At 37.4% G+C, this 26,948-nt stretch overlaps 1 protein-coding gene and 2 pseudogenes across 4 annotated transcripts in view; 1 reads left to right on the top strand and 2 right to left on the bottom strand.

The window, feature by feature from the left end:
- The window catches only part of LOC126698551 (uncharacterized), a 56,689-nt pseudogene extending 43,567 nt beyond the window's left edge, over positions 1-13,122 (bottom strand).
- The window catches only part of LOC126698550 (uncharacterized), a 58,801-nt gene extending 45,674 nt beyond the window's left edge, over positions 1-13,127 (bottom strand). Inside the window, exons 1-12 of one of the 4 annotated variants that reach the window (XM_050395858.1) lie at positions 12,980-13,127; positions 12,597-12,839; positions 12,435-12,495; positions 11,978-12,048; positions 11,159-11,223; positions 10,297-10,341; positions 10,116-10,196; positions 9,803-9,870; positions 8,633-8,684; positions 8,051-8,211; positions 7,716-7,821; positions 6,628-6,789 (exon numbers count right to left, since the gene is read on the bottom strand). In XM_050395858.1, coding sequence (XP_050251815.1) covers positions 7,749-7,821; positions 8,051-8,211; positions 8,633-8,684; positions 9,803-9,870; positions 10,116-10,196; positions 10,297-10,341; positions 11,159-11,223; positions 11,978-12,048; positions 12,435-12,495; positions 12,597-12,705 — 786 coding nt within the window. In that variant the 5' untranslated portion in view covers positions 12,706-12,839; positions 12,980-13,127 and the 3' untranslated portion in view covers positions 6,628-6,789; positions 7,716-7,748. Of the gene's footprint in view, positions 1-6,627; positions 6,790-7,247; positions 7,822-8,050; positions 8,212-8,632; positions 8,685-9,802; positions 9,871-10,115; positions 10,197-10,296; positions 10,342-11,158; positions 11,224-11,977; positions 12,049-12,434; positions 12,496-12,596; positions 12,840-12,979 lie in introns of those variants that run through there. The other 3 variants (XM_050395857.1, XM_050395859.1, XM_050395860.1) reach the window with 3 other exon arrangements.
- Positions 339-6,260, top strand: LOC126701070 (exocyst complex component EXO84B-like; annotated as a pseudogene).
- Positions 13,128-26,948: the final 13,821 nt, after the last annotated feature.

Consider the following 26,948-nt stretch of genomic DNA (forward strand, 5'->3'; position numbering starts at 1 on the left):
AATGCACATGGCTAGTCTTATCAACGGTAATGGGTTGGAAGAAGACTTTGTCTTTGGAGGTTACTATAAGCAAATTGGTGTGACGAGTAAGATGTCAAATGCCACGCTTATCCAGATTTGTTGAATTTGGCTTGCACCATGCGCAATACGTGGGTGCCATACGTTACACTAGGCACCACCACGTATGTTTGTTAATATGTAACAAAATTGAGCTAAAAGTTTGTAATAACCATAGCGTTAATCATAATTAAATCGTATATAAAGTCATTATAGTTACTTGAATATGATGAATTGAGGTGGTGATTTTTAAGCAAGTATTAGTGAGATATGCTATTTACATGTGCAGAGTATTCGAAGAAGTAGAAGGTGTTGATAATGAACTTGTGGAACTGAAAAACCATGTTTTGACCCAAAAAAAGCTTGTGAAGGAACTAGTAGATGGCATCTATCTAGAATTTTTATCGGAAGATACAATAGAATCAATTATAGAAGAACCTGCTTGCATTGATTCACCTCAGCCAAGTGAGTTAGATGCTCTCATTAATGACGTTTCAGAAACCCTGGATCTTCTCCTATCAGAAAACAAGATAGATGAAGCTCTGGACAATATGGACTTGGAGGATGAAAATTTTCAGAGGCTGAAGTTCGAAGGAAATACTCCATCAGATGTTTTAATGTAATATAACTCTGCAATTTGTGAGAGGAAGGCCATGCTTACACACCAGTTGACGCTGGTGGCTGAAAACCCAAGAATAGCTGCACCAGAACTTCAAATGGCACTAGATGGACTTTGCAGACTTGGAGACAGTCATCTTGCAACTCAATTATTGCTTGAATATTACCATTTACGTATTGCAACTGGAGTACATGATTTGTGGTGTTCAAAAACGTATTTATATGGGATTTACATTAGGGAGCTTGCAAAATTTGGGTTTTCTATGATTTCTCAAGCCTCAAGGAGCTTCATAATGTTACATGGGGAAGCTTTTCCTTATGCTTCAGAACTTATTCAGCGGGCCTGCAAAGAAACCAAAGTATTTGCTGTTTGCTTTAATAAATATGTTAAGTCCATTTCAGAAATAAATGGAAGATTATCCACAGTGGTAGAAGCTGTGCAGTTTGCAATGTTGTTTTGCTCTTTGTTAGAAACTCAGAAATTAGAGTTGTGGCCTCAACTGATCAAGAATATTTGTCCTTGTGTGGAAGAGGTTCTACAAATACATATAGATATCTTGTATCAGGAATAGTAAATGAAGGATGCTCTTCTATGGCTGTTGGGCAACAACCAGAATATTGCTTGCTCACTAGCAGCGGCCATAAGTTTGTAACACTCTTACAGGTTTGTTTTATTTCTTGTTAGTTTAGCTTGAAAAGTAAAGCCAGGAAAGTATACATTATCCCATGCTTGAGTTTAAATACATAACTTATAAGAGTTTCATTTAATACAATTTCATTCTGTTGTTTGTCAATGCCACAGTAGTAATTCTCACCAAGCAATAAAAACTGCCATAGGTTTCAAAGCACACAACTAATATATCTATTGTTCTTGGAAAGACCTGTTAAGTAAATTCCTAAACTGTCAGCTATAATAATGGCTTCAAAGCTATTTTCATTGTTTGCAATTTACTAATTTTCATGAATGTAAGAAGCACTTTATACTTCTGTTTTCTTCAATAAGACCTGAAAGGGGTTTCAAATTCAATACGAAAATTATTACATTCAACCAAACAATCACCTTAGCTGTTAGTTTTTTTTTTTTTTTTTTTTAAAAAAAAAAAAAAAAAAACAAACAAACAAACAAACTTAGCTGTTAGTTCGTTTAGTGTGTTTGGATGAGTTTATTTGGTTTGTTGTACAAAAATACAGTTCTACCTTGTAAAATGTGGTGCTTCAAAAAGTTTCACATTCTATTTTAAGAAGAAAATAAGCTCATCTGAACAAATGCTAATTAGTTACACATAAAGAAGTCAAGGTCATGTTACTGCTTGACTTTTTTCACTGTAAGGATTTGTAATTGTGAAATGACAATTGTTGTTGAATGGGGAGCCAAATATGACCATTTTATATCTATATTAAATGAAACATACTCTTTTTCTTAGTCATATTTGCTTTATAGGTATGACTTTACTCTTACATATATCCTTTCCTCTCTTCAGGCTATCATAGAGGATGCTTCACCTCTGGTTGCCCTTCAAATGGAAGGTTCAATCCTCAGTGGACTCATGAACCTTTTTGTGGAATATACTATCATCCTTGAAAGAGCCATCACCTGTGAAAAAATTGCTGCTGAAAAAAATGGTTCAAGAATCAATTTGGCAGAGTCACTGCCCCAACAGGTCTCTATTCTAGCGAATCTATCAACACTAGAGTTCTTCTCTATCATCATTGAAAATATATTTGGGAGCATTAGTCATATCAATTCTGACCCAGTGAGAAGCCATTTAGTTGGTGGTCAACTGGAGGAACTTGATAGTTGTATATTGTTTATTCAAGAGGCTTCCAGTCAGCTCAGAGACTGTTTCTGCCAGAAATTTATACATAGAATAATGTTGCTGGAAACTGGCTCCACAAATACACCAGAAACTTGCATTGATGATCAACATGATCTGATGCCCCCTGTTGCCTTTCAGGTAACCCTTTATTTTTGAAGAACATCTATAAAGATCAGCACAATTTCAAAATTAAAACCTCATGAGTAAAAAAATTTATTGAAGAGGACCTGATCAAAAAGTAGACAGCTGTTACCTGTTTCTTTTGAAGAGACACAATTGCTTCTCTACATAATTGCTACTTACATGGTTTTCAATTTTTGGTGTGATATAATCAGGTACTATTCTTAGAACTGAGGAAATTAGAAAAACTTGCTGACGATGGTGTTATTGAAGTTGATTGGTTGATGGAACTTTTGAAGGAACTAATAGAGGCCATATATGTTTGGATATCCAACAATAAAGCAATCTGGGCAACTAGTGAAGAGAATTTTTCTGCCCAACATTCTGACAATTTCAAGAGGGTATATATTTCCCTTTTCTTTTCTTTTTTCTCCCTTTGAGTACTGCTTAGAGAATTCATGGCAGATTTATCTTTTTAAGATTTACGCTTATTTTCATTATATACAATTATTATTCCGAAATTTGTTTGCAGTTTTCTGCATACTCGACTTACTTGACTTCCATTGCCCTCTTTTATCTGCTGATCTGCTTCACCTTCTTGCTTGGATGCTTTGCAAGTTTTGAGCACTTAAATTCACAAATGGCACTTCCTCCTCCCACAAGAATGGGTGGACATCGAGGTTGGGTTCAAAATCAATGGGATGCATGTGTAACTTGCCAATATAAAATATATAAATATATATATATATATTTTTTTTTTGGATGCACAGAATTTCATGTCCATTAAAGGGTTTCTTCTCCTGAGTATGTGTGATAACAATATCAATCCTTCCCTCACCATTTAAAACCTTTTTCACAGTGATATCCCGGTTGGAGCATCAGGATTTGCTTCTCTTATTAATTGTTCTACCCAATTTTACACCATGAGCTTTTACAACTATAGGTATTCACCCTTGTATTCTTAAAACATAAATCAAACTCTTTCCTCTTTTTAATTCCTACACCCTTGCATTGAACCCTATTTTAAAAATTTTGATGTATGATTAATATCTATGATACTGATACTTAAACGGAAGATTTAATTTAAAATTTAGAAGTGGCCAGTGATACCTTTCTAGACATATTTAATATTATGTGTCTTCAATAATCTTTTCGGTGTAAGTCAAAATTTATACTACACAATGAATATGGAGGGAAATGTTGTTTGAACCTTTTTAGGTGAATTTGTAGAACCTCCCTGCTCCCTTGGAGTACAATTTCTCAGAGGTGAGAGACTTTATTTAGAACATTACTCCATTAGCTTCAGTTAAATTAAAGCTTGACATCAACTCCTTTTTTCATTTCCTAGTTTCAATATAGTATGATTTAGTTTCATGTTGGAGGCAATCTTGTCACTGTACCATTGAACTTACATGGCTAAACACTAAATGGCTCCCCATGTCTGTCCCTTCCCAATTTTTTGGTTGGCTTGCACGTGAAATTAGCTGGAGAACCTGAGTTTTCTTCGGCCTTATGATGATGTGACGAGGGTTTTTAATCCGTAAGGAAATTTATACTAATCTTTTGCCATGATACCAATTCATCCACTAAAATTATTTCAATAATGTTGTTGTTCCTAGAACAGTTTGTTTTGGACATGTATTTTCTGGAGGAAATCGCAATGCGTGGAGGATATTTCTCCAACAATACCTTGGTTCTTGTAACTTATATGAGATCAGCCTTTGCCTCAGCTGGACTGAATCCTGATAGGTAGGTGCTGATGCAGTTTGATACTTTACAGTACTTTGTTGAATAATGAAAAGGAGCTCATGAGTTGATTTTATTGTCTTTTTTCCTTTTACTGTAGTTAAAGTCTAATATAATATTTTCAGCCATGACTGTATATGCTTGAACATTCATGCACAGTGCACGCACGTGCACACACAAATATTACATTCATCATGCGAGTATATATTATATAGGCTTCCGTTCTGCATTAAGTTATTTGATTTTTAATTTGATTAAGCTCCAACATTTAGGAACATTTCCATCTTTTGTCAAAAACCCCAGTAGTCACTTGTAAATTTATTCAAGATTTCTGTAAGCCAACAAACACTGAGCACACAGCCATATACAGTAATAAACTAGCATTCATGCTGCAATATGAGGTCAGGAATCCATTGGGCTTTATGGACAACTAGAAACTACACCTTTTAAATGATTTTCATTAACTGCTGCCTACTTTGTTATTTCAGTAAGCCAAATTAAGTCCCTAATAAAAGATGGGGTCTTATTTTCTCTTAGCAGAGATGTCAATGAAGATGGATGGGCTATAAACGTTGTTAGCGAAGCAATAACAAAACTCCTAGAGATCGAAAAAAGAATTATGCTTAACCAATCTAACGTAAGACAACAACACTAACAATAGAACAAAAAGATAAACCCTAGGAGTCAGCACCTAAGGATTGCTTGGAGTCAGCACCAAGCAAAATTGGAGTCAGCACTAGTGAAAAGAAAACACACGTTTTTAATAATTCTCAAAAGCTATCTTACAATAATCAGAAAAAGTGCATAAGGAACCCTAATTATTAAATGCTTGGGCTTGCTTAATCTCAAGCCCAATAACTAATAGGCTCCATCCATAAGGTCACAGGTTGAGCCGTCTTCTTTTTGCTCTTCCTCCTATATGTGCGTGTAATTGGGGGCTTGTACCTCATGTCCACACCATAATCTGACTATGGAAGTGACTCTTTTCAGGATGATTCTAGGAGTTATTTGAAATTTTGTAAGGACTCGGGGGATGATGAAAGTAGTAAATCAGAAGTTTCTGTTAAAGCAGAAAAAATGATATTGAATACAGAATATAGCCCTTTTGGAGGGTTCTTGGATCTTCGTGAAGAGAAGGATGGTTCTTTTTACGGGAGTGCTATAAATTCAACAGACAGTTTTGTAGAAATTGAAGATAATGTCTCCAGAAAACTGGCTAATGCAGTATATGACGGACCCCAGATCATTGAGAAAACTGATTTACCAGCCACATTATCTTTGGACATTGATGGAAAATATTATAAGGCAAGGACCTTCATTGAGGAGGAGAGTAGTCATCGAGTTAATGTGGCTGAGTCTGTAAGTAACAGGCTAGAAGATGGTGGACGCTTGGGTGTTTCAGGGACTGTGGTTGCTACTGCAGAAGACTCTGATGAATATGAAAAAGAGGGCATAAATCAGACTGATTCTGTTCTTACAAATGATTGCGACAATGTTCATATTAATGCAGTCAATACTCTCTTCAAGCATAAGGAAATTAACGTAAGAGAAATTGAATGCATGAATTGGGAAACTGAAGGGCATGTTGGGATGGATGATGGTAATGTCAAGCAACAAGTAGAGCAATTCTGATAAATTCAGCATAGACGTTGGGTTGATAAGGACTCCAGCTGAAGTTCTTAATGTTCCATGATTTAGGAGGGACAGGTTAGATGATTTGTTGGTGGTAAGGCAGTTGAGAAGATTTTGGATTTAAAAATCTACCTTTTAGAAATGTGAGTTAAAAAAAGGGTGGTGCAGCAAGTTGCCGGATTTTCTTGCCTCAAATATGTTGCATAAATGAGATTGGTGAAACTCAAAATTAAAGTTGCTTTTCTGTAAAGTAATTTATTTGGTGAGCGAGACATGACTAGTTAGGTTTTGCAGACTAGTTTTTATCAAACCTAACAAACATTTCAGAATCTTCATTATCTGATATGAATTTTGAAATTGCGCCATATGTATATAGCAAATGCACTGTTCTAAAAAAAACATACATACTTCTTTTCTTTTATTGGCTAAATTACTATTTCATTTCCTAAACCATGTTAGTTTCTAAAATTTTGAAACTAGTTCAATCTTACCCTTATATCCATTTGCTAAGGAAGAAGAAGATTGAGATGATTTTGAGGAAGAAAAAAAGGTATATCTGAAGAGAGGAACGCTAAAACACAACTCTTTATAACACAAAGGAATATAAATGCAGTTAAACATCTGAGCCAAAAATTAATTTACGAAAGAAATCCATAATAATAAAAACCTCTAAATTTTCAATCTTCATACAATTTCATCAATAGTTGAAAAATTCGAGAGATGGGGATGTTAAACTGCAATTTAAAGGCTTGATTCCTTCTTGATTTGTTTTCATAGAACAGCTGACCATCTCTATTCTCTGATGACAGAAAAAGATCCCAAGTTTGTCAGCACTACAGTGGGAGAGAAAAGTGAGAGAGAGCACAGGGACTCTTTGTGGCTCTAGACACAGAATGTGAGAACTGACCAAAATACAAGATCCCTTTGCATCAAAGCATGAGTATGAAGCAGTAAATTTTGAATCAGTAAGCAGAGTAGGTAGTGCCTCATCCAGGTACATGACAAAGTGGAAATAATAGTACTCCAATTTGTACACAATAACGTATGAGAAAGAGAGGCCAAATAGTCACCACATTTTTAATAGTATCCCCATGCAATGCTCGAGGTAATTAATAAAAATGTACAAAATTTGACAGAAAAAGAGAAACCGCTTTATTTGAGTGAACCGTGGGATCTCACAGTCTAATGTGAAAAATAGACATGTCCTCAAAAGGAGAGAAATCATGGACGCAGTTGAAGTTGATACATAAATAAAAATTGAAAAAAGAGGTGGGCATCTATTGCTTTATAAGCGATGAAGAAGCATTATTTTGGGTCACTCAGAAATTAGCACAAATCAAAATTAATCCTATACATTTTCCAAAACCAAAAACAAAAACCAATGCATGCCAACACAGAGTTTTATGTGATATACGACCAAACTATTTCAAGTAACCTAAACATAGTGCAGAATTTGTTTGTGAAATTCTTCTTTTTCTCCCCTGCTTTTCGTTCACCCCAGTCATTCAAAGAGGATGGGATATTTCAGTAAAAATATGACAAAATACAGTTGCCTGGCACTGTGCACCTGAGTCCTGACTGAAGAGCCTTCTATTCAATTGCCAAAAATTGTGCTAGAAAAGAGACTGATGCACATGAAGCACATTCAAACGCATGTATAAAATTGGCAATATATCCATGGATAAATACAAAACATTACCAATGATACTCATATTCAAAACAGACCTCATAATCCATATATTCTCCAATCCTGTAACTTCAAATACACTCGATCCTTCTAAGCATGTTCGCATAGGTATAACTGGAAAATGCTACAAAAAGCTTGCGGAACCTGCAGAAATAAACATGGTTCATTGGTAGATTTATCTAGAAATATGTCTAATTAAAAAGATCATAAGTCCTGGATATTTTATGATTAATGAAGATATCAGCTTGACAATCAAAAGCAAGGCAGTACATTTGAGAAAGGAAACAAATAAACAGAGATGACTTTGGTAGAAAACATCTCATGACAAAAAAGGTTTCCTTCTTCTGGGGAAAATACAAGAATAAATACATACCAAACCCACTGGCTTGAGTGTTGTGCCATTGCGAGGAAGCTCTTCTGGGGATGCTCATTTAGCAAGCAATGCATCACTTCACCTGAGTGCTGCATGGCATCTAAAATGGAAAACCAGATATCAACTGGACCGATATACTTGCGTAATATGTTGGTACTGACCTGAGAACAATGAAAAAAAAAAACCAAATGTATGATATTCTGAGCAAGAAGCCCCAAAGAAGAGTAACATGTCATTTTAGGTCAAACAAAAGAAGTGTATAAAGTGTTCATCTACAAATTTGCTCAGCAGACTCATTAGTAATTCTGTATCAAATTGAAAAAATTTTAAACCAACCCATCATGTTGTCTATGAAAAGTTAATAAGGACACAATCATATAAAACTATGGATGCATTCTAATATTTGAATAGAATAATAATTATAATCATCGAAAGCAAGGTATTTAGAACTGTGCAATATCATTATGAATTTTTCAACAACATAAATTGGCAATGTTAATCAAGATGCATCAAATGTTATAATAAAAATAGAATCTTTTTTATTGGTATAATTAAACTAAAACTGAAGAAAAGAAAACGTACAAGTTCCCAAGCCTCAATATTTCCTTGTGGAGTATCGCGCAAGAGCTTGCTGCTTACAAACATAAATAAAGAAATAAATAAATAAATCTCAAAACATATTGTATTTTTGTCATAATAACATAATCATCAAAGCAGCCATACTGTAAATGGTAATTTGCTAATATTCAGTAACTGGCTGAATTCATCTAATGTGGATACATAATTTGCCTCATGCCAATGACATTTATTGAAAATATCCCCTCATTCTGATAGACGTACTGGTTCAAGACCCAGGGAGGGTGTGTGTAAATTACCAATCCCAACCTCATGCTGTAATCATGGTGCAAAATTTTTAGGAAGATTCTTCTCAGACTCAAATATACCTCACAGCCCTTACAGGTTTACATTACCAGGTTGTATCTTTTGGTTGTGTGGGCTTCAACCAATTTTTGTACAATTTGAGCCAGATAAGATGCATTCCACATGCCAAATTCTAGTTTAAACTGATCAATTTTCAGCACTCACACTACAGTAAAGAAATTCCATTTCCTTTTATTTTTGTAATGACTAGGGTCCAGAACCAGAAGTGATAGTTGGTATAATACTGCTGCAGACGGACCTGCCGCCTGAGAATTGGAGCAAGAACCACTCTCATGCTCTCAAGCAGCAAGCAGTTGAGCAGGGTGAGCTACCTTGCTTTCCGCAAGAGATCGGGGTAGAGGTTCCATTGACAGGTAGAACCAGAAAGTGCAATATTTAGGAATACTAAGTGAATATAAATGCTTGACTCAGTTTAAGACAACTATAACAAGAACATGTAAGTGATTGACTAACTAGATAATAAATAGTAGATGTTATTGCAATCATATAAAGCACAATAAATCCAGCTTAGCAAAAATTTATAACAGCTTCTTCTACATTTTACAACTCTGCTATTAAATCCACAATACAATTTAGACAACTATGTCCAGATATGCATGATTAAAATGGGTAGTGAAACTGACCTGCATAAAAGGTATTTTAGGTGCTAGTGCTTGTCAACAATACTAATAGCTATTAAGTTATATGCCAGATGAATGTAAAGGCTAAACATCTTACAGTTATGAAAAGTAGATTTTTATCTATTTTTTATTTTTTTATAAATTATAAAAAGTAGATAAATGTAAATAAATAAATCAAAATTCAACTTACCGTACTCCATAATGCACATCACGATGATTACAATGACCTGAAACACCATATCTATCGAAAGTAATAATCTGCAAAATGCCCACATGAAAAATGAGATCTTAGAGGAGATACCACAAATTTGTGATACAAAACAGAGCCTTTCAAGTTTGTAGCATCGCCCTGAAAAGCCAAGGACTTCAGAACCCCAACACATAAAAATTAACAATCCCAAAAACCACAATAGAACTGAAGAAAGGAACTCATCCAAAACAAATAAATAAATAAGAAATGATGAAATGATAATGTTTATCACTATTAGGAAAAACAATCTCACCAAGTCAATGCCATGACTATTAATTTCCCCTTCAATAATCTTAGCCAATAAAGTATGGTTCCAAACCCTGCCAAAACCATCCTAAAAATTACACCTTGTCAAATTATAGCTGCTGCCTCAAATAGCATTTCAAACAATACAAAGATATATACATTCTTCCATGAACTTATTGGAGTAGAACCTGCAACTCAGGATGGTCCAGAGTCTTCACTTGTTGAAGTGGAACCTGCATGTAAAATTTCACATGTTATAGTTATACAATCAAAATCAATGCCAACAAGAAATTCTGACTACCAACATTCTTTTTGTTTTGATGTTAGTTGGTTTTTTGCTACCTCAGTATCCCCAAGACCAAATGTTCAAAGGATGGTTGAGAGAGAAGGTGAAAATCTTTTACTAGAGTTACAAGAAAAGAATTATGAAGTTTTCTGTTATGTAGGCCCTCAACATGAATTATTGGAATGGCAGGGTAAGTTGGCACTAGAAAATAACTTGAATATTAGGCTAACAGGCATGCATAGAGAAGCTTGGGTTATGTTTGGTAACAGTTTTTGTTTTCTATTTTCAAAAACTTGTTTTTGGGAATATAATGAAAAAAAAAAATTCTTGTATTTTTGAAATCAAAAATATGTTTGGTTAGTTGAAATTAAAAATAGTTTTTTGAAAAAAAAAATAGAAAATACTAAAATATGTCGTTACTAGGATTTGAACTTTAATACTAACTTATTAAATGAGACAAATTCATTAAATTAAATGCGTATTTTCATTGACTTTTGAAAATTAGAAATTGAAAACAGCCTCTTGCATGTTTTCAGTTTCCTTTATAAATTGAGTTTTAAGAACAGTTTTTGTTTTCTATCTATTTTGGGTTGCCAAACATGTTTTTTAGTCTCAAAAATATAAAATTGTTTTTGAAAACAAAAAATAAGGGGAAATAACAGTTACCATACATATCCTTGGGTTTTAGTTGGAAACTTCGTACTAATATTTGTTGTCTTGAATTGGCATTCTAAGTAAATTTCAAATGGTACCTAGCAACTCACCTTGAGAATTGCACAAGCTTGATAGAGCTCTTCTTTTCTTATATTCCCTTTGCCATCTGCATCACCTACAAAATAAATGAAAATAAGTAAAAGAGATATATCCAGGATAGCATACACTGAAAACATCAGTAGAGATGATTCAATGGTGCCCCACGTCAATTGTCTGTAGGAATTATACATGAAACAGTAGTTATAGAGACTTTACAATTACACCTATTGTTTCAATAATTTGTAGAACAAACTAACAAAACTAAATACCCACATGACAGAGAAAACTAGAATAAAACCAAAACATGGAGTTAACAAGAAAGGGAAAATACTAAAGGGAGACTCTAATTCCACTCAAGCAATAGATTTAGCTAGATTAGTCTAAGACATTGTGGGAAAGCAGGAAGGCATTTCCATGCATAAATTGCAATTCAAACAGCATCCATGGTATAATTTACAATCAAGATTGACAGGGTACACTGCAAACATCCTGTAGTTAGGATATAAAATCAGCAAGGCTCAAAAAAGTGCCTTTTATAAAGGACATCTTGAACACTGAAGAAGAAATGTTTGACATAAGAAGGTTGTCTTATCAGCTACAGACGAGAATACGTCAATACCAACTAAAAGGGAGTCTGTTAGTTTCAAGCTCCTATTTCATCTGCCATGCAAATGCCACGATTTTGAAGTAGTGAAATTTTTTATTTTTTTTATTCTATACAGATATGGCTGGTGAATTCAAATACCCAAAATAAAGTAGTTACACAAGCACGTGTATCTTGATCTAAAAGAACAATATGAACAAATCTTGTATTGATGAAAGAGTATTACCGATTGATAAGCACAATATGTGCAGATTATGCCCTCTAGCAGTAATGTAGCTTATTGTTGGAGAAAAGAACCTGCAGAAATGTTGTAAAATGTTTCAATACAACGTAAAATCACATAAACAAGGACAATTCATCAATTCAAACAGCAAAAAACAAAAATTGCAGTATATTAAGTGACTTGGACAACAAAAAGCAAAATTTGTCTGTCAAAATAAAAAATAAAAAAAAATACCCAACACTTGATCCTTCAAGTAAATGAAATATGCGAAGAAATCAAGAAATCATTACAAATAGTGGTAACATCATCGTTGGTATTTAATTGAAAGCATACATTAATACAACAATATAGCAACGCATTTATTAAAACAAAAAAAAACAAAAACCCAAAAACAAAAAAAAGTAAATCAATCACTAGAGCAGAATTGGAGTTAAAAAATCAAGAATTGAAGAAAGTTTACATAGACTCATCATCTGGGTGAGCAACAACCAGCAAGACATTCCTTTTCTGAAAAGCCCCACCTAGTTTTCATGACAGAAAAAGCATTAACACATAGACTTACTAACCAATCAATATATAGAAAAGAGAAATCAAGCAAATAATGGTTGTGTGAATAACCCACCAGTAGTCAAGAATGAGTTCCGGGAAGGTGAGCTTGATGTATAGAGAATTTTACAGAGAGATGCTACCCAGAGCACTACCAGAGAAGCAACAACCAATACCCATGCCATTTTATTCCCCTCAAAAATTTTCCAAGCGCAATGTTAATTGGACCTTGTGATCAAATTAAAAGAAATAATAATTTCTTCAACTTTCTTATCAGTGGGGACTTTTGTCAAACACCTCATGGGCACTGAGGGAACTCCTTTCAACACAAAGTACGACAACCAAATCCAATCACAAGTCATTTTGCAGCGCTTACAAAATCATTTTCTAAGTTGCAGCTAAAAAAAATCTATATAAACAAAATTCAAAATATTCGAAAACCCATTACAGAGAACCTACCGTTGAGATGTCTTTGCTATACGGTGGCCTATATCCGCGGTAACAGAGGTATATGAAACGAACGGCGGTTGACCCACAAACGGAGATACCGGCGGCGAATACCACGAATGGCGGCCGACCCACGATGCCGCAGCCTCTCTCTCTCTCCTCAGTTCCTCTTTCTTGAAATCTAGTTTTTCTCTCTCTACTGCACGTGCGTCTCACATGATTATGCCGTTAATCACTTAAACAGCAGGTAAAACAGTGCCTATGTGAAGTTGTAGTTGTCGCTACTAGGTTTGTCCGGACCCAACCGAAGCCCGACAACCTGGCTAAACCGCCCAACACCAACCCAATTTTGGCCCAAACTGAAGGTCCAGTCAGTCAGCGACGGGTTTCCGTTTTCAAGAACCAACACTTGCGAGTCAAGTGGTGGGTTTGTTTCTCCAAAACCCGAGCAACCTAAACCTTACCAGAGTCATATAAAAAATCCAGCCAAATCTACAAAAACAAGCCAAATCCGACAAGATCTCGACTAGATCTGGTGAGATCTCGACCAAATCTAGTGAGATCTCGATGAGATCCTGTTAGACCTGGTGGGATTTAGCCAGATCCGGCTAAATTTCAGCAATTTTTAGCCAAAAAAAATGTAGATTCCAGCAAAAAAATGCATATTCTGACGATAAAATGCAAATTCCGATGGCTTTTTCCACATTCCACGACTTTTTACAAATTTTGGCAAATTTTTCCAGATTTCAACGACGTTTTTTGCAGATTTCGATGACTTTTTTTAATTTCCAGCGACCGACCGAACCGACCAACACTCACCCTCACCCAAAACCAATTCGACCGATTGATTCCAGCGGTCGGTTTCGAGTTCCTCCACCCAACGCCGGTGGGTCGAGTCTAGGTTAGGTCCAAAACCAACCTGGCCCAACCCGTGGACAAGCCTAGTCACTACCCAAAATTAAGTTGTCTACCTGTGATTTAAAATTTGATACCTTACAAGGTTTGATCAAAATTTAAGTTGACTATTTATAATTTGAAATCCCATGATGCAAGTGTTCCGCTGGATTCTTTTTGATCTTATATTTTTATTTTTTTTGAGTTTTTAGATGAGAGAAATATAAAAGAAAAGCAAAATCACATATTTAGTGTCCATTTGGGAACAACTTATTTAACTGAAAACTTTTTTACTAAAAAATACTGTAAATAAAGCTAAAAAATAGTTGAAATAGTATAGTGGAGCATATGAATAACACCAAAAAATGCAATAGGACCCATGAATTATAGCAAAAATAAGATAAATAGTAAAAAAACTAGCTTTTTAAGAGTATTAGTATTGGTGGTGCTAAAAAGCTATATTGCAATCTTAGCACCACCAAATACAAATTTATGACTACATTGGTGGAGCCAAAGCTAAATAATTTGGCTCCACAACTACAGTGCACAGCCACAGTAGGTCATAGGTAAAAAAAAAATATGTATATATATGATTAATTTATGTGTTCACACTGCTTTATATTAAATATATTATTTTACTCATGTGTTCACACTGCTTTGTAGTGAATATATTATTTTATTGTAATGGATATGTTATTTTATCATATTATTTATATTATTTTATTGTGTTGAAAACTAAAATAAAACCACTGATATTGGGTGTTTTGTAAAGTGAGAAAGTAAGATAGATAAAGTAGCTTTTTGTGGAGCCATATTGCTAAATTTATGACTCCACCAATGTGAATGTTTACATGTTTTGCGTATGGGAGAGGCACTATTCATGGGCCAGCCATAAAGTGAAAAATACAATAAGAAAAATCTTGAAAGCTAACATGTTTTAGCTAGAGTGCAAAAGAGTCAGTAAAAATAGTATAATAATATTTTTGTAATTTTGAAAATTAATACTGTAGGGACACGATTATTTAACGGCCTAATAATGATGTTGGGCTCGCACGTGAAAGATCCCTCACAATATGATTTGTAGAGAGTGGGCTTGAAAGGCTAGCGTTTGGTCGCATGGCGTTGGTCCAGACCAGACTTTAGGGGAACTCAGGTAAGAAAGGACTTCAGTCTGGATATCCAAGCCCTACAACTTCGTAACCTGAGGGATTGGACTCCTCGAATCATGTCCGAGGAGCACTAATGTCTTTCCTCGGTTACCCGGCGGTGGATTTTTTGTGGTGGTGTGCATACCTTGTCAAGGCATTCTCATCCCTGGAGTTTTTCTCCTCCAGGTGAGATGGGCTCCCCCCCTCTAATTAGTTTACCCTTTCTTTTATACCAGCCTACGTTCGGTGTCCCTCGTTCACGTGTAGGGTCAACTTTTCCAGGACTGATATTTGTCCCGTCAGTCTAATCCCGGAATTGTTGGGAATGGTTGATAAAGCCTAAGAATCCGATTCTGTTAGGTGCAGAGTCTTATTTGGGAAGGGTAGTAAGGGTAACTTACCCAAGATATTTTAGATCTCCTTACAAATTTGTTCCTATACCTCTTTTTTACCCCTCTTCTCAATGGAGCTTTAGGTCTGCCGAGGACTAAACTGTCCTCGGCTGCATCTTTGGGCCATTTTTTGCCTTATATTTTTGAGCTTGGGCCATAACCTTTTTTCGGCTTGGGCCTTCGGACTCCCCATGAGCAAGTGGGTCTGGCCCATAAATTATTGGGCCCCACAATAGCCCCTCAAAACCCTGATGTCCAACATCTTGGTTGGAGATGGGGGTTTTGGTAATACCGAGCCTTTATTATGGCTCATTTATTTCAGCCCTTGACTGACGCTGGCGACTCTTCACCTGCCCAGGGAATGTACCGATCTACGAGATGTTCCCCTTAATTTGCGCACGATGCTCTTATGCCGTTTGGTTATCCGAAGCGCGTCTTTAATATCTTCCCTTTACGAGACCTCCCAGATTTAACGGTTATTGATGGCGCGGGGGAGCGGAACGGGCGTACTCTTGTTTGCAGATTTCCCTGGAGATTTGAACGCATTAAGTACCCTCTTCTTCGTCCCCTATATAAAGAGAAGAAACAAGAGTTGTTTCTCATATAGATGAATCCCTTTAATCCCTCCAAAATTTGGAACCCTTAGATTCATTCCGGAGTTTACTTTTACTCTCTGGTTATACCTTAGCCTGAAATATACTCACCATAGTAATAAGCAATGAAAAAACCATTTCCCTCCCAGAAACACCATGTTCTAACGAAACTCGACATGGCTCGGTCAGGGCAAGGATGGCGGAGACTCAAGATTTGCCTCGCCTTCCTTTCAGCCAAAATCCGAAGCAGGGACTCGTCACGTCACACTTTCGGCGTGACTGAGCCGAGGACACACACTATCAGTACCACCCGCTCTTTCACGAGCATATCTAACATGGCACCAGTGTGTTAGGAGTCAGGACTGGGGCAGGGACTAAGTGCCCCTGCTTCTTCCTCTCTTTGTTCACTGGTACCTCATTTTGCCTCTCTTTCTTCCTTCTCACCTTTTCCCTCTTCTTTTCCTCCTTCTTTTACTCATGTCCTCCATCTTCCTCATTCATCTCCTCCATCTTCCTCATTCATTTCCTCCATCCTCTTCTTCCTTCTCCTTCATCTTCTTCTTCCTTCTCCTTCATCTTTTTCTAAAGAAGGTTCTTCTCTCAATATGAGCAATACTGAGACAGAGATTGGAGAGACTTTGAAGACGAGTTCACAAGACACCTGACTGTTCACTTATCTGTATTACTAATGTTGTCCTTGCCTCGGCAATTTACCTTTTGTATAGGCTTGTTTAAGCCCCTCTTTGTACGTTGTAATAATTTTTCATATTAATAAAAATTGTTGTTATTTTACTTCGTATGTTCTGTCTCTATGTTTTTACAAATTTGCAAGCGCTGCTCGGCACAATAATATAGCATTTGAATTAATGACAACTAAGGACAAAATACTTGCTAATAAAAAGATGTCACCATAATTTTAATAGAATTGCTTGACACAGCAATACCTACCTGTGAATAACGATACTTACCCAAAACATATGCCGAGATTAGAACTGGATGCTTTATACGGTGTAGGAAGTAATCATCCGAAGACGTATCACCCGCAAAAATGAACAGCCCCCTTAGGCTACCGAATAATGGGGCGTCCCGCCATCATCCTAACACTTTTATTGGCCTTAACATTTTACAGTATTTGAGCCGAGGACTTTCCCATCCGAGTAGTTGGCGTTCCAATAGGCTTGAGTCCGAGAACCATGCAAGGCCTTGATTCTGTCCAAAACTTTTTTGAGTACTTGGTTTCCCCATAGGCTTGAGTCCGAGGACCATGCAAGGCCTTGGTTCTGTCCAAAACTTTTTTCAGTACTTGGTTTCCCCATAGGCTTGAGTCCGAGGACCATGCAAGGCATTGGTTCTGTCCAAAATTTTTTGAGTACTTGGTTTCCCCATAGGCTTGAGTCCGAGGACCATGCAAGGCCTTGGTTCTGTCCAAAACTTTTTTCAGTACTTGGTTTCCCCATAGGCTTGAGTCCGAGGACCATGCAAGGCCTTGGTACTGTCCAAAACTTTTTTCAGTACTTGGTTTCCCCATAGGCTTGAGTCCGAGGACCATGCAAGGCCTTGGTTCTGTCCAAAACTTTTTGAGTACTTGGTTTCCCCATAGGCTTGAGTCCGAGGACCATGCAAGGCCTTAGTTCTGTCCAAAATTTTTTGAGTACTTGGTTTCCCCATAGGCTTGAATCCGAGGACCATGCAAGGCCTTGGTTCTGTCCAAAACTTTTTTCAGTACTTGGTTTCCCTATAGGCTTGAGTCCGAGGACCATGCAAAGCCTTAGTTCTGTCCAAAACTTTTTGAGTACTTGGTTTCCCCATAGGCTTGAGTCCGAGGACCATGCAAGGCCTTGGTTCTGTCCAAAACTTTTTGAGTTCAGTTTCTCCCTTTCCTCAGGTATTTCACGAGGCGCCGAGCAGGAGGTTGTCCTCGGCAACGGCTGTTCCTCGGCGTGGGCCATAGTCCCTGGGCCCTCATGCAGAACGGGCCTGGGCCGCGAATTCACTAGGCCCACGAATTAAGAGGTATTTCTGTAGTCTTTGGCCATGCGATACTCTTTGACGTCCCAGTGTTCGAGGTGCGCCTTTACGAGGCTCCTTTAATCTTGTGGTTGCAGTTGGCGTTGAAAATTGAGCCAGAGCCATTTTGTCTGTAGCGTCCCTTGGGACGCTGCGTGAATTAAATGCCACCACCTTATCCTCTTAAATAAATGGGAGAGACAGTTGCTTTACCTACACACAAATCCTTCAACTTCCTCCCAAATCACAACTCCTATATTCAGTGCTATCCTCCCTTAGCATAACATGTTTGAGGTGAGGGTTGGGGAGAAGGAACTCTCTCCACCACAGAAGCGTCGTGTCCTCCTGAGACTCAAAATAGTGAGGTACGGGCAAGGGAAGCATAAGTTCAAGAGAATACTCCATTTCGACCGATGGGAAAGGGTGTCTCTCCCTCTTTTAGTCAAAATCCGAAGCAGGTTTTGTTCATGCCAGAATTTTGGTGTGTCAGAAGAAAGATTCTCCGCCATCAGCGCCTCTGCCTTGTTGCAGGCAAATTTTTAGTGAAGGCTCCTCAACTTCCAGCTCCCTGCACCTTTCCTTCAGCGGTGTGAGGCTCAAGTTGGGTTCTCTCTGCACCTTTTCTTCGATGTTGCAGGCCCCAGGTTGGGTTCTTTTGCTGCCTGAGTTATGGGCATGTAAAAGCATTGAGGAAGAACGAGGTCTTGAAGCAGTAGCCAACCTCTCTTCTGTGCCACCTCCTCGGCTTTATCTTATTCTCTTGTATCTTTCTTTTTGATTATGTGGTTAGCTTTAGAAGCCAACCTCTCGTCTGTACTGCTCCTTGGCTTTGTTTTATTTTTTGTATCTTCCTTTTCAATTATGTAGTGAGCTTTGACATAAGCTGATTCCAGCTTTTCATTGTACGTTGTACTACTTCTTTGTTTTAGTAAAAATGGAAATTTATTTACATGTTTTGAATACTGATCTTTTGGCAACACTACTTTGTGAATGGGTGTGCTCCATGTGTGTGTTTCTTCAAGGATATTTAGAGCAGGAAACCTTGAAACATAATCCAACTAATTCTGATTTACCAATACTACCAGGCATTATGACGATAATTCATAGTAAATCAAACTTAGGAAACTAACCGGGGTAACAGTTGAATATTCTGTGATAAGCACGTGAATACCGTCTGAGAATGATAATCTCTAAATAATCCATCCGAGCAGTTGACTGAGAAGTAGGGAACTCCAATTGTGCTTCCAGCGACTTATGTTTTTTCTTTTGTGTACTTGGTTTCCCCATAGGCTTGAGTCCGAGGACCATGCAAGGCCTAGGTTCTGTCCAAAACTTATGTTTTTTTTTCTTTTGTGTACTTGGTTTCCCCATAGGCTTGAGTCTGAGGACCATGCAAGGCCTTGATTCTGTCCAAAACTTATGTTTTTTCTTTTGTGTACTTGGTTTCCCCATAGGCTTGAGTCCGAGGACTATGCAAGGCCTAGGTTCTGTCCAAAACTTATGTTTTTTCTTTTGTGTACTTGGTTTCCCCATAGGCTTGAGTCCGAGGACCATGCAAGGCCTTGGTTCTGTCCAAAACTTATGTTTTTTCTTTTGTGTACTTGGTTTCCCCATAGGCTTGAGTCCGAGGACCATGCAAGGCCTTGGTTCTGTCCAAAACTTATGTTTTTTCTTTTGTGTACTTGGTTTCCCCATAGGCTTGAGTCCGAGGACCATGCAAGGCCTTGGTTCTGTCCAAAACTTATGTTTTTTCTTTTGTGTACTTGGTTTCCCCATAGGCTTGAGTCCGAGGACCATGCAAGACCTAGGTTCTGTCCAAAACTTTTTTGAGTACTTATTTGCTTTTTTCCCAGGTCAGCCCCTTGACCATGGCGGGGAGAGCTGACTTGAGGTCGGAAGCCCCTAGAGCTGCCCGTGCCGTTGGCACTACAGGATGTAAGCCCTGGCACAAGTTTATATCGAAGCGACAACTGTAGGTCACCGGAGATGGGGAAAAACCCGCGAATCTCTACTTGCTAGAGAGTTGACTCATGCGCCACTTGTGCCAACGCGCAAGCCTCCCCACAGACGGCGCCAATTGTAGGGACACGATTATTTAACGGCCCAATAATGATGTCGGGCTCGCACGTGAAAGATTCCTCACAATATGATTTGTAGAGAGTGGGTTTGAAAGGCTAGCGTTTGGTCGCAGGGCGTTGGTCCAGACCGGACTTTAGGGGAACTCAGGTAAGAAAAGGCTTCAGTCTAGATATCCAAGCCCTACAACTTCGTAACCTGAGGGATTGGACTCCTCGGATCATGTCCGAGGAGCACTAATGTCTTTCCCCAGTTACCCGGCGGTGGGTTTTTTATGGTGGTGTGCATACCTTGTCAAGGCATTCTCATCCCTGGAGTTTTTCTCCTCCAGGTGAGATGGGCTCCCCCCCTCTAATTAGTTTACCATTTCTTTTATACCAGCCTACGTTCGCTGTCCCTCGTCCACGTGTAGGGTCAACTTTTCCAGGACTGATATTTGTTCCGTCAGTCTAATCCCAGAATTGTTGGGGATGGTTGATAAAGCCTAAGAATCCGGTTCTGTTAGGTGCAGAGTCTTATCTAGGAAGGGTAGTAAGGGTAACTTACCCAAGATATTTTAGATCTCCTTACAAATTTGTTCCTATACCTCTTTTTTACCCCTCTTCTCAATGGAGCTTTAGGTCTGCCGAGGACTAAACTGTCCTCGGCTGCATCTTTGGGCCATTTTTTGCCTTATATTTTTGAGCTTGGGCCATAACCTTTTTTCGGCTTGGGCCTTCGGACTCCCCATGAGCAAGTGGGCCTGGCCCATAAATTATTGGGCCCCACAAATACGTTCACATTATTTTTACAACAAATTATATTTAGTCAGTTATTATTGGTTTAAATTTTTTTTTTTTTTTTGAGAATCTTTATTGGTTTAAATTTGAATTTAACAATGAGATTACTTTTTTAACCCAATAATAACAACCAGTAACAACTTAAAAAACTAAGAATTCAGTCTTTTTCATAACTTAGAGAAGGCCCTTTTACAGGAAGGTTAAGGAAAAATCTTGGTGTGTAGCTTAGTGTGCCCTAAAGCATTAATGGAGAATTCCGTTTATAGTTGGGTTTTAAGGGGTAATTAGCAAATAATTTTTGCTAAATCTTCCTCAATCTTCAAAAAATTCTTAGAGAATCGTTCTTAGAATTTTAGCTAAGAATAGTAAGCTCAACTTAAGAGGGTTCTTGCTATTTTGGGTAATAACAGTTGAGATTCTGACTTAATATTGAATGCTGATTGGCCTTGGCTGATGGAATTAGAGCATGCTTTAGGCTGATGGAATTAGAGCATGATTTAGGCTAATGATCTTGGTTGTACTGCAACTAGAATCAAAGCTCCCTAGGGCAGATTGGACCACTCCAAGCCAGGTGTCAACCTTGGAGCCCTTGCTGGGATCCCCTTGGTGCCCTCCAAACCACATTTCCCTATGTTTCCTCATTTGGGGTTCATGTGCTTGGTCCATGAACCAGAGAATACACATTTTTAGTATGAAAATAAGTTGATTTCATGTTGTTTCAGGAGTTTTAGTGGTCTGATTATGGCTGCTCTTGATTTTTGACCGGCTGGGTTGGAGAAGAAAAAAGGGACAACTGGCTGAAGCTTCCCGGCTTTTTGTCACATCAGTTTCAGCTTTATGTCACATGAAGGAAGGATTCAACCCTTGATGGACACGTGTCCTCTTTTGGTCTGATTGGACAAGTTGGGATCTGATAGGAAGGGGCTCCAATTGTTCAATTGTCACTGAAATTTGGCTGGTCAATTCACGTGACCTCCGGCTGCTGGGATTTGTGTGTAGGTTGGCCTGACTCAGCTGGGCTTTATAGTTAAGCTTCCTTGGGCTTGGTTATCCCTACAAAATGAATAGTTTTGTCATGGGTAATGTTCATAGGCTTTTATAAATCTTGTAAGAGAGGTATTTCTTGAGAGATGAACAATTATATTTCCCATGAGTGAGGGATTTAAAAAGTGTCAATATAATATTTGAATTTAGTAAATATGTGTCAAAGTAGCATTTGGGCTTTATGAAATAGTTGTCAAAAGAATATTCAGGCTTTGCAAAATAAGTGCCAAATTAGTATTTGGGCTTTGAGCATAATATAATTGTTTTTGCCAAAATATTATTTTGGGTTTTGTAAAATAATTGCCAAAATAGATTTGGGTTTTGTAAAATAAGTACCAAATATTAATGTTTGGGCTTTACAAAAATAGATGCCAAATTAGCATTTGGGCTTTATAGAATTTGTAAAAATATTGTCGTATCGTAACGGGCTTTAGAGATGCTGCATCATAGCGGGCTTTAAAGATGCCGCATCGTAGCGGGCTTTATAAATGGTGTCGTGTAGCAACGGGATTTAGAGATGCCGCATCGTAATGGACTTTAGAGATGCCGCATCGTACCGGGTTTTAGAGGTGCTGTGTAGCAACGGGCTTTAGAGGTGCCAAATCATACCGGGCTTTAGAGGTGCCATGTAGCAACGAGCTTTAGAGATGCCGCATCGTAGTGGGCTTTAGAAGTGCCGTGTAGTAACGGGTTTTAGAGATGCTGTATTGTAGCTAGCTTTAGAGGTGCCATGTAGCAACGGGTTTTAGAGGTGCCGTGTAGCAACGAGTTTTAGAAGTGCCACATCGTAGCGAGCTTTAGAGGTGCCATGTAGCAACGGGCTTTAGAGATGCCGCATCATAGCGGGCTTTAAAGGTGCCGTGTAGCAATAGGCTTTGTAAAGGTTTTGTTGGGCTTTTGAGCTTTGCCCACAAGGTAAATGAGCTTGAGCTTTTTATAGAGATGGTATAATTTTGTGGGCCAATTTTGGTAGTAACATGGTGAGTATTTTTTTTTTTTTTTGTGGGATGTAATGGGTAATATTTGTGAGAAAACCCAAGGAAATTTATGAGGCTTTATATAGGAAATATTTGTGGGAGCCCAATATCATGGAGAATATTCGAGTAATATGCGGGAAATATTTATGTAGGCTCAAAATAATGTGTGGGCTCATGTGGGTATTTTTGTGAGTGGGCTAAAGAATTTAAGGCCCGAAAATTTGTACCTCAACAACCCTTAACCATATTTTTAACAGAGGTGGATTAAGGAAATCTAATTGAACTAATCTCAGGTAGGTATAATGTCAAATTTCAAACCACAGGTAAGCAACTTCAATTTTAGCCAAACTACAAGTGGGTAAGTTTTAATTTTCCCCAAATTAGGCAAATAAGTTATTAGAAGACTACCTCTCAAAACTCCTCTCAAATTCATGCTTTCTCTAACTCGATTATCGTAAAGTCTACCTCTCATTATCATGCCTCATCACTTTCTTTCTCTAGCTCATCTTTGGACCATGGAATTGTGAGCTGGTGTATGAGGAATTTAATTAATAGGTTTTGATTTAGATACGTGGTTATGTTTATGGAGGATATTGGTAATGGGTTATGGTTGATTGGGCAATGGGGACTTTTATGGCATTTTTAGTTTAGGGCATGAAGTTTTTTGGGTTTTGTGATGGGGTTTTGGTTAAGATGTGGCATGGTTTTTTAGTTGTTGGTGATTTGGATACTGTATATGGTGGTTGAAAGTATTAGTTATTATTTGAATATACCACTGAAATTATTTTTTGCCCACCAATAACAACATGTAAGAAAATGCTACTTATGATTTGTTGTGAAAATATTATAGACCTAGCATTTCTCATTAAAATAACATAAAACACCCACCCATGAAATTCCAACCACCAATTGCCCAACAAACCACCATAACAACAACCATAACCACCATCCCCTCCCTTAAAGCTTCAATTTTGAGATAAGAATAGAGAGGAGAGAGGGCAAAAAGATAGATGCCTTGGGTTCAGTCAGAGAGAGATAAGAGACTATAGAAATGGGTAAGAAATTTGTGAGAGACAGTGAGAATAAAGAGGCTTTGGGTTTAGTTGCAAGATAGAGAAGAGAGGCATTGGGCGAGAGGGTTTGGTTTCAATCGAGAGGAAAAGAAGGAGGCGTTAGGGTGAAAGAAACAAAGAAGAGAGAAATAAAAGAGAGAAGATAAAGATAAAAAGTGTGAAAGATAATTTTTGAATGATGAAGAGAGAGACAACGAAATAAAATGAAGTTTTTTAAGTATCACTTGTAGCTACAGTGAACTACTATATATTGCAATTCATATTGTAGCTGGTTGGAAAAAAATTATAGATTTAGCAATTGGGATGTAGCATAGGTTTTGGTTGTTTGAGAGCTGAAATAAGCTTTCAATGTGAATGCTCTTACTAGTAAGAGTTCATCGTAGCTTAATGCTAAAATTTGTTAGATATAACAATCCGGATGTAGCATGATTTTCATGGTTTAAGGTGCTAAAATAGTTTTTGATGATGCACAAAAATCAGTAGGTTGAATAATCTGGACTTTCAAGGCAGTTGGATGACCTGAAAAGGAAGAAAGTAACTATCAAAGATGACCAGGGTGAACCAGCCAAGAACCCTCCGATGATTAAGTTAGTTTTCTCTCTAGAACACAGAAGTAGTCAATGTATGAATAGTAAAAATGTACCTTGGTTGGATGAGGCTTGGTCATTTTATAGAGAATTTGGAGTGGGTCTACTTATTGGGCACCACTAACATCATGGGGGATGTGTGGACTTAATGGGAAATGTGGAGCGAATTTTGTGGAATTCACCCCACGTTTCGAGATGCAAGTTAGTGGGCTAACCATTTGAGATTGTAGAAAACACTTGGAAATTTACTTAGCGTTTATTAGTCATCCATACTTGAATATTGTATGGACAACCGTATTTTCCTTGGGCGACCAGATCCTTGCTAGACAACCAGTGACCTGCTTGCAAGTCTTTATTTTATGTTTGTGATTCTTCTTTCTCCTTTTTGAAGGTTGTTTTGGACATTGCTAATCTTGGACAACCACTACAGACAAAGAATACTTGTTGTTGATCACCATCAGTTCCTTTTTTTTTTTTTTTTTGGAGTGGTTTTACAACATTTAATGTGAATGCTCTAAGCCTTTCTCCATTCCACGCAATTATCACCTATTATCACTTGTTTTTTTTCGATACACATTACTCTTATTATAATCTAAAAAATTAACTATTAGTTTTTATTAATATTATTAAATTGATGTTTTGAGCTTAGAGATTGAAATATTAATTTAAATTTGGCCTTATAATTTTAAGATGCAGCATAATTTATATGAGTTTTGATCTATATATATATATTATAAAAGTAAGGAAATTTTATTGCGGTAAATCGTATTGGAATACACCATCAAAATATGGTGGTAGATCTTCTAACCACATATTAGTATCTACAGCTAAAACTACTCTTCTAGTAAGGGCATAAGTAAGCTTATTCCCTTCCCTCTTAACATGTTTGAAACTGCATAGAAACATAGAACGTTTAAAATTCATAATCTCCTCAATGATGTGCCCAAACATAGTGTTATTTGGCCTTAACTTGTTAACCACCTCAATAACCTTGAGTGATTCCCCCTCCACTTCCACTTGGAAAATGCTGATTTCTTGGGAAAAACTAAGAGCTCGACTTACTGCCATGGCCTCTAATAGATCAACAGAGTTTGGGAGGCAAATTTTCTAACTAAGGGCAACAATAATTAGTCCTGCGAAGTCTTGGATAATCACACTTAAATTAGACATTGTCAAATCTTCGAAGACAGCATCGTCAAAGTTTATCTTAAAGATCCTAGTATTAGGAGGCTTCCATTGAATCTCTTCCTTATGAACTATATTCCTCGGACACTATCTATGCACATCACGAAATTCCTGAAGCAGTTTTGAGGCACTTTTCACTATGTCTCCTACTTCCCACAATGGTTTCTTCTCCTTGAGTCTATTCAATCGCTGCCACACACACCAAGCAATCAAGGAGAAGAGTGCAGCAGAGTTGAAGGAGGTTGTCGATAGGACAAAAGTCATTAAAATCTCTTGGCTAGAGAAATTTTTGGCCTGAAAAAATCCAAAGCTAGGATTCGATAACCACCCTGGTTTAACACTATCACATAACCAAGGGCCATAGATAGTATCTGTTGGAGTATATGTGTTTCAAACACTTAAGGTATGTTTATGTCCCACATTGGTTAGGAATAAATCTTGTTATGAGTTTATAAGACTTTGCACATCTTAGGTGGTAAGTTGGATCACAATGGGCTAGGTGTTGGCTTGGGTTTGGGTTTATTACATCATTCTTAGGCCTCACCTTTTTCCTTACTTTCTTTTAGCCCAAACTTGATTTGATTTTGTTGTGTCCATTGGTGAGCTTCTGAGCAGCCCGTTAGGCATTTATTGAACAGCCCGTTGGGCACCAAATCTGCACAGTAGCCATTGGAGGACTTGTCCTTTAGTCAGCCCACTTATCTTCCTTTAGTTAGCATATAAACCCTACAACACACACTATTCATACATCATTTTTCTTCCTCTTCTCCAGCCATATATCCCCTCTGTCTTTACTCTGTTTTGCTGCAAAAGTTTTAGCTTCAGCAATTTTTTTTTTTTAAGTAAAGGAAAGGCAAGAGTAAGGTTGTTCCTAGTTCTTCTTGCTTGAGTGTGTGATCAACTTGAAGAAATTACTATAGTCTAATCTTAGGGGGTTGTTCGGCCAAGAGAGCCATTCACACCGAGTTCTACTCTAGGTGGCACGAATTAACCTTTAAAGACAACGCATTTTGCGTAATTCTATAGTTTGTGAGATCTTTCTAACTCTATCTATTTATTTTTGTCATTGCTAATTTTTTAGGGTTTGTATTGTTGAATCAAAACTTGTTTATTTAGTCATATTTTCCAACAATTTTAAAGGTTGATCTTTGTGTTTTAAAAATGAAGAAACAAGTTGTTGATTCTCTTAAGGTCATTTCGGAAATTACAAAGCTTGAGGCTTTTGA

The sequence above is a fragment of the Quercus robur genome, chromosome 9 (genome assembly GCF_932294415.1).
Source record: "Quercus robur chromosome 9, dhQueRobu3.1, whole genome shotgun sequence".
Classification (NCBI taxonomy): domain Eukaryota; kingdom Viridiplantae; phylum Streptophyta; class Magnoliopsida; order Fagales; family Fagaceae; genus Quercus; species Quercus robur.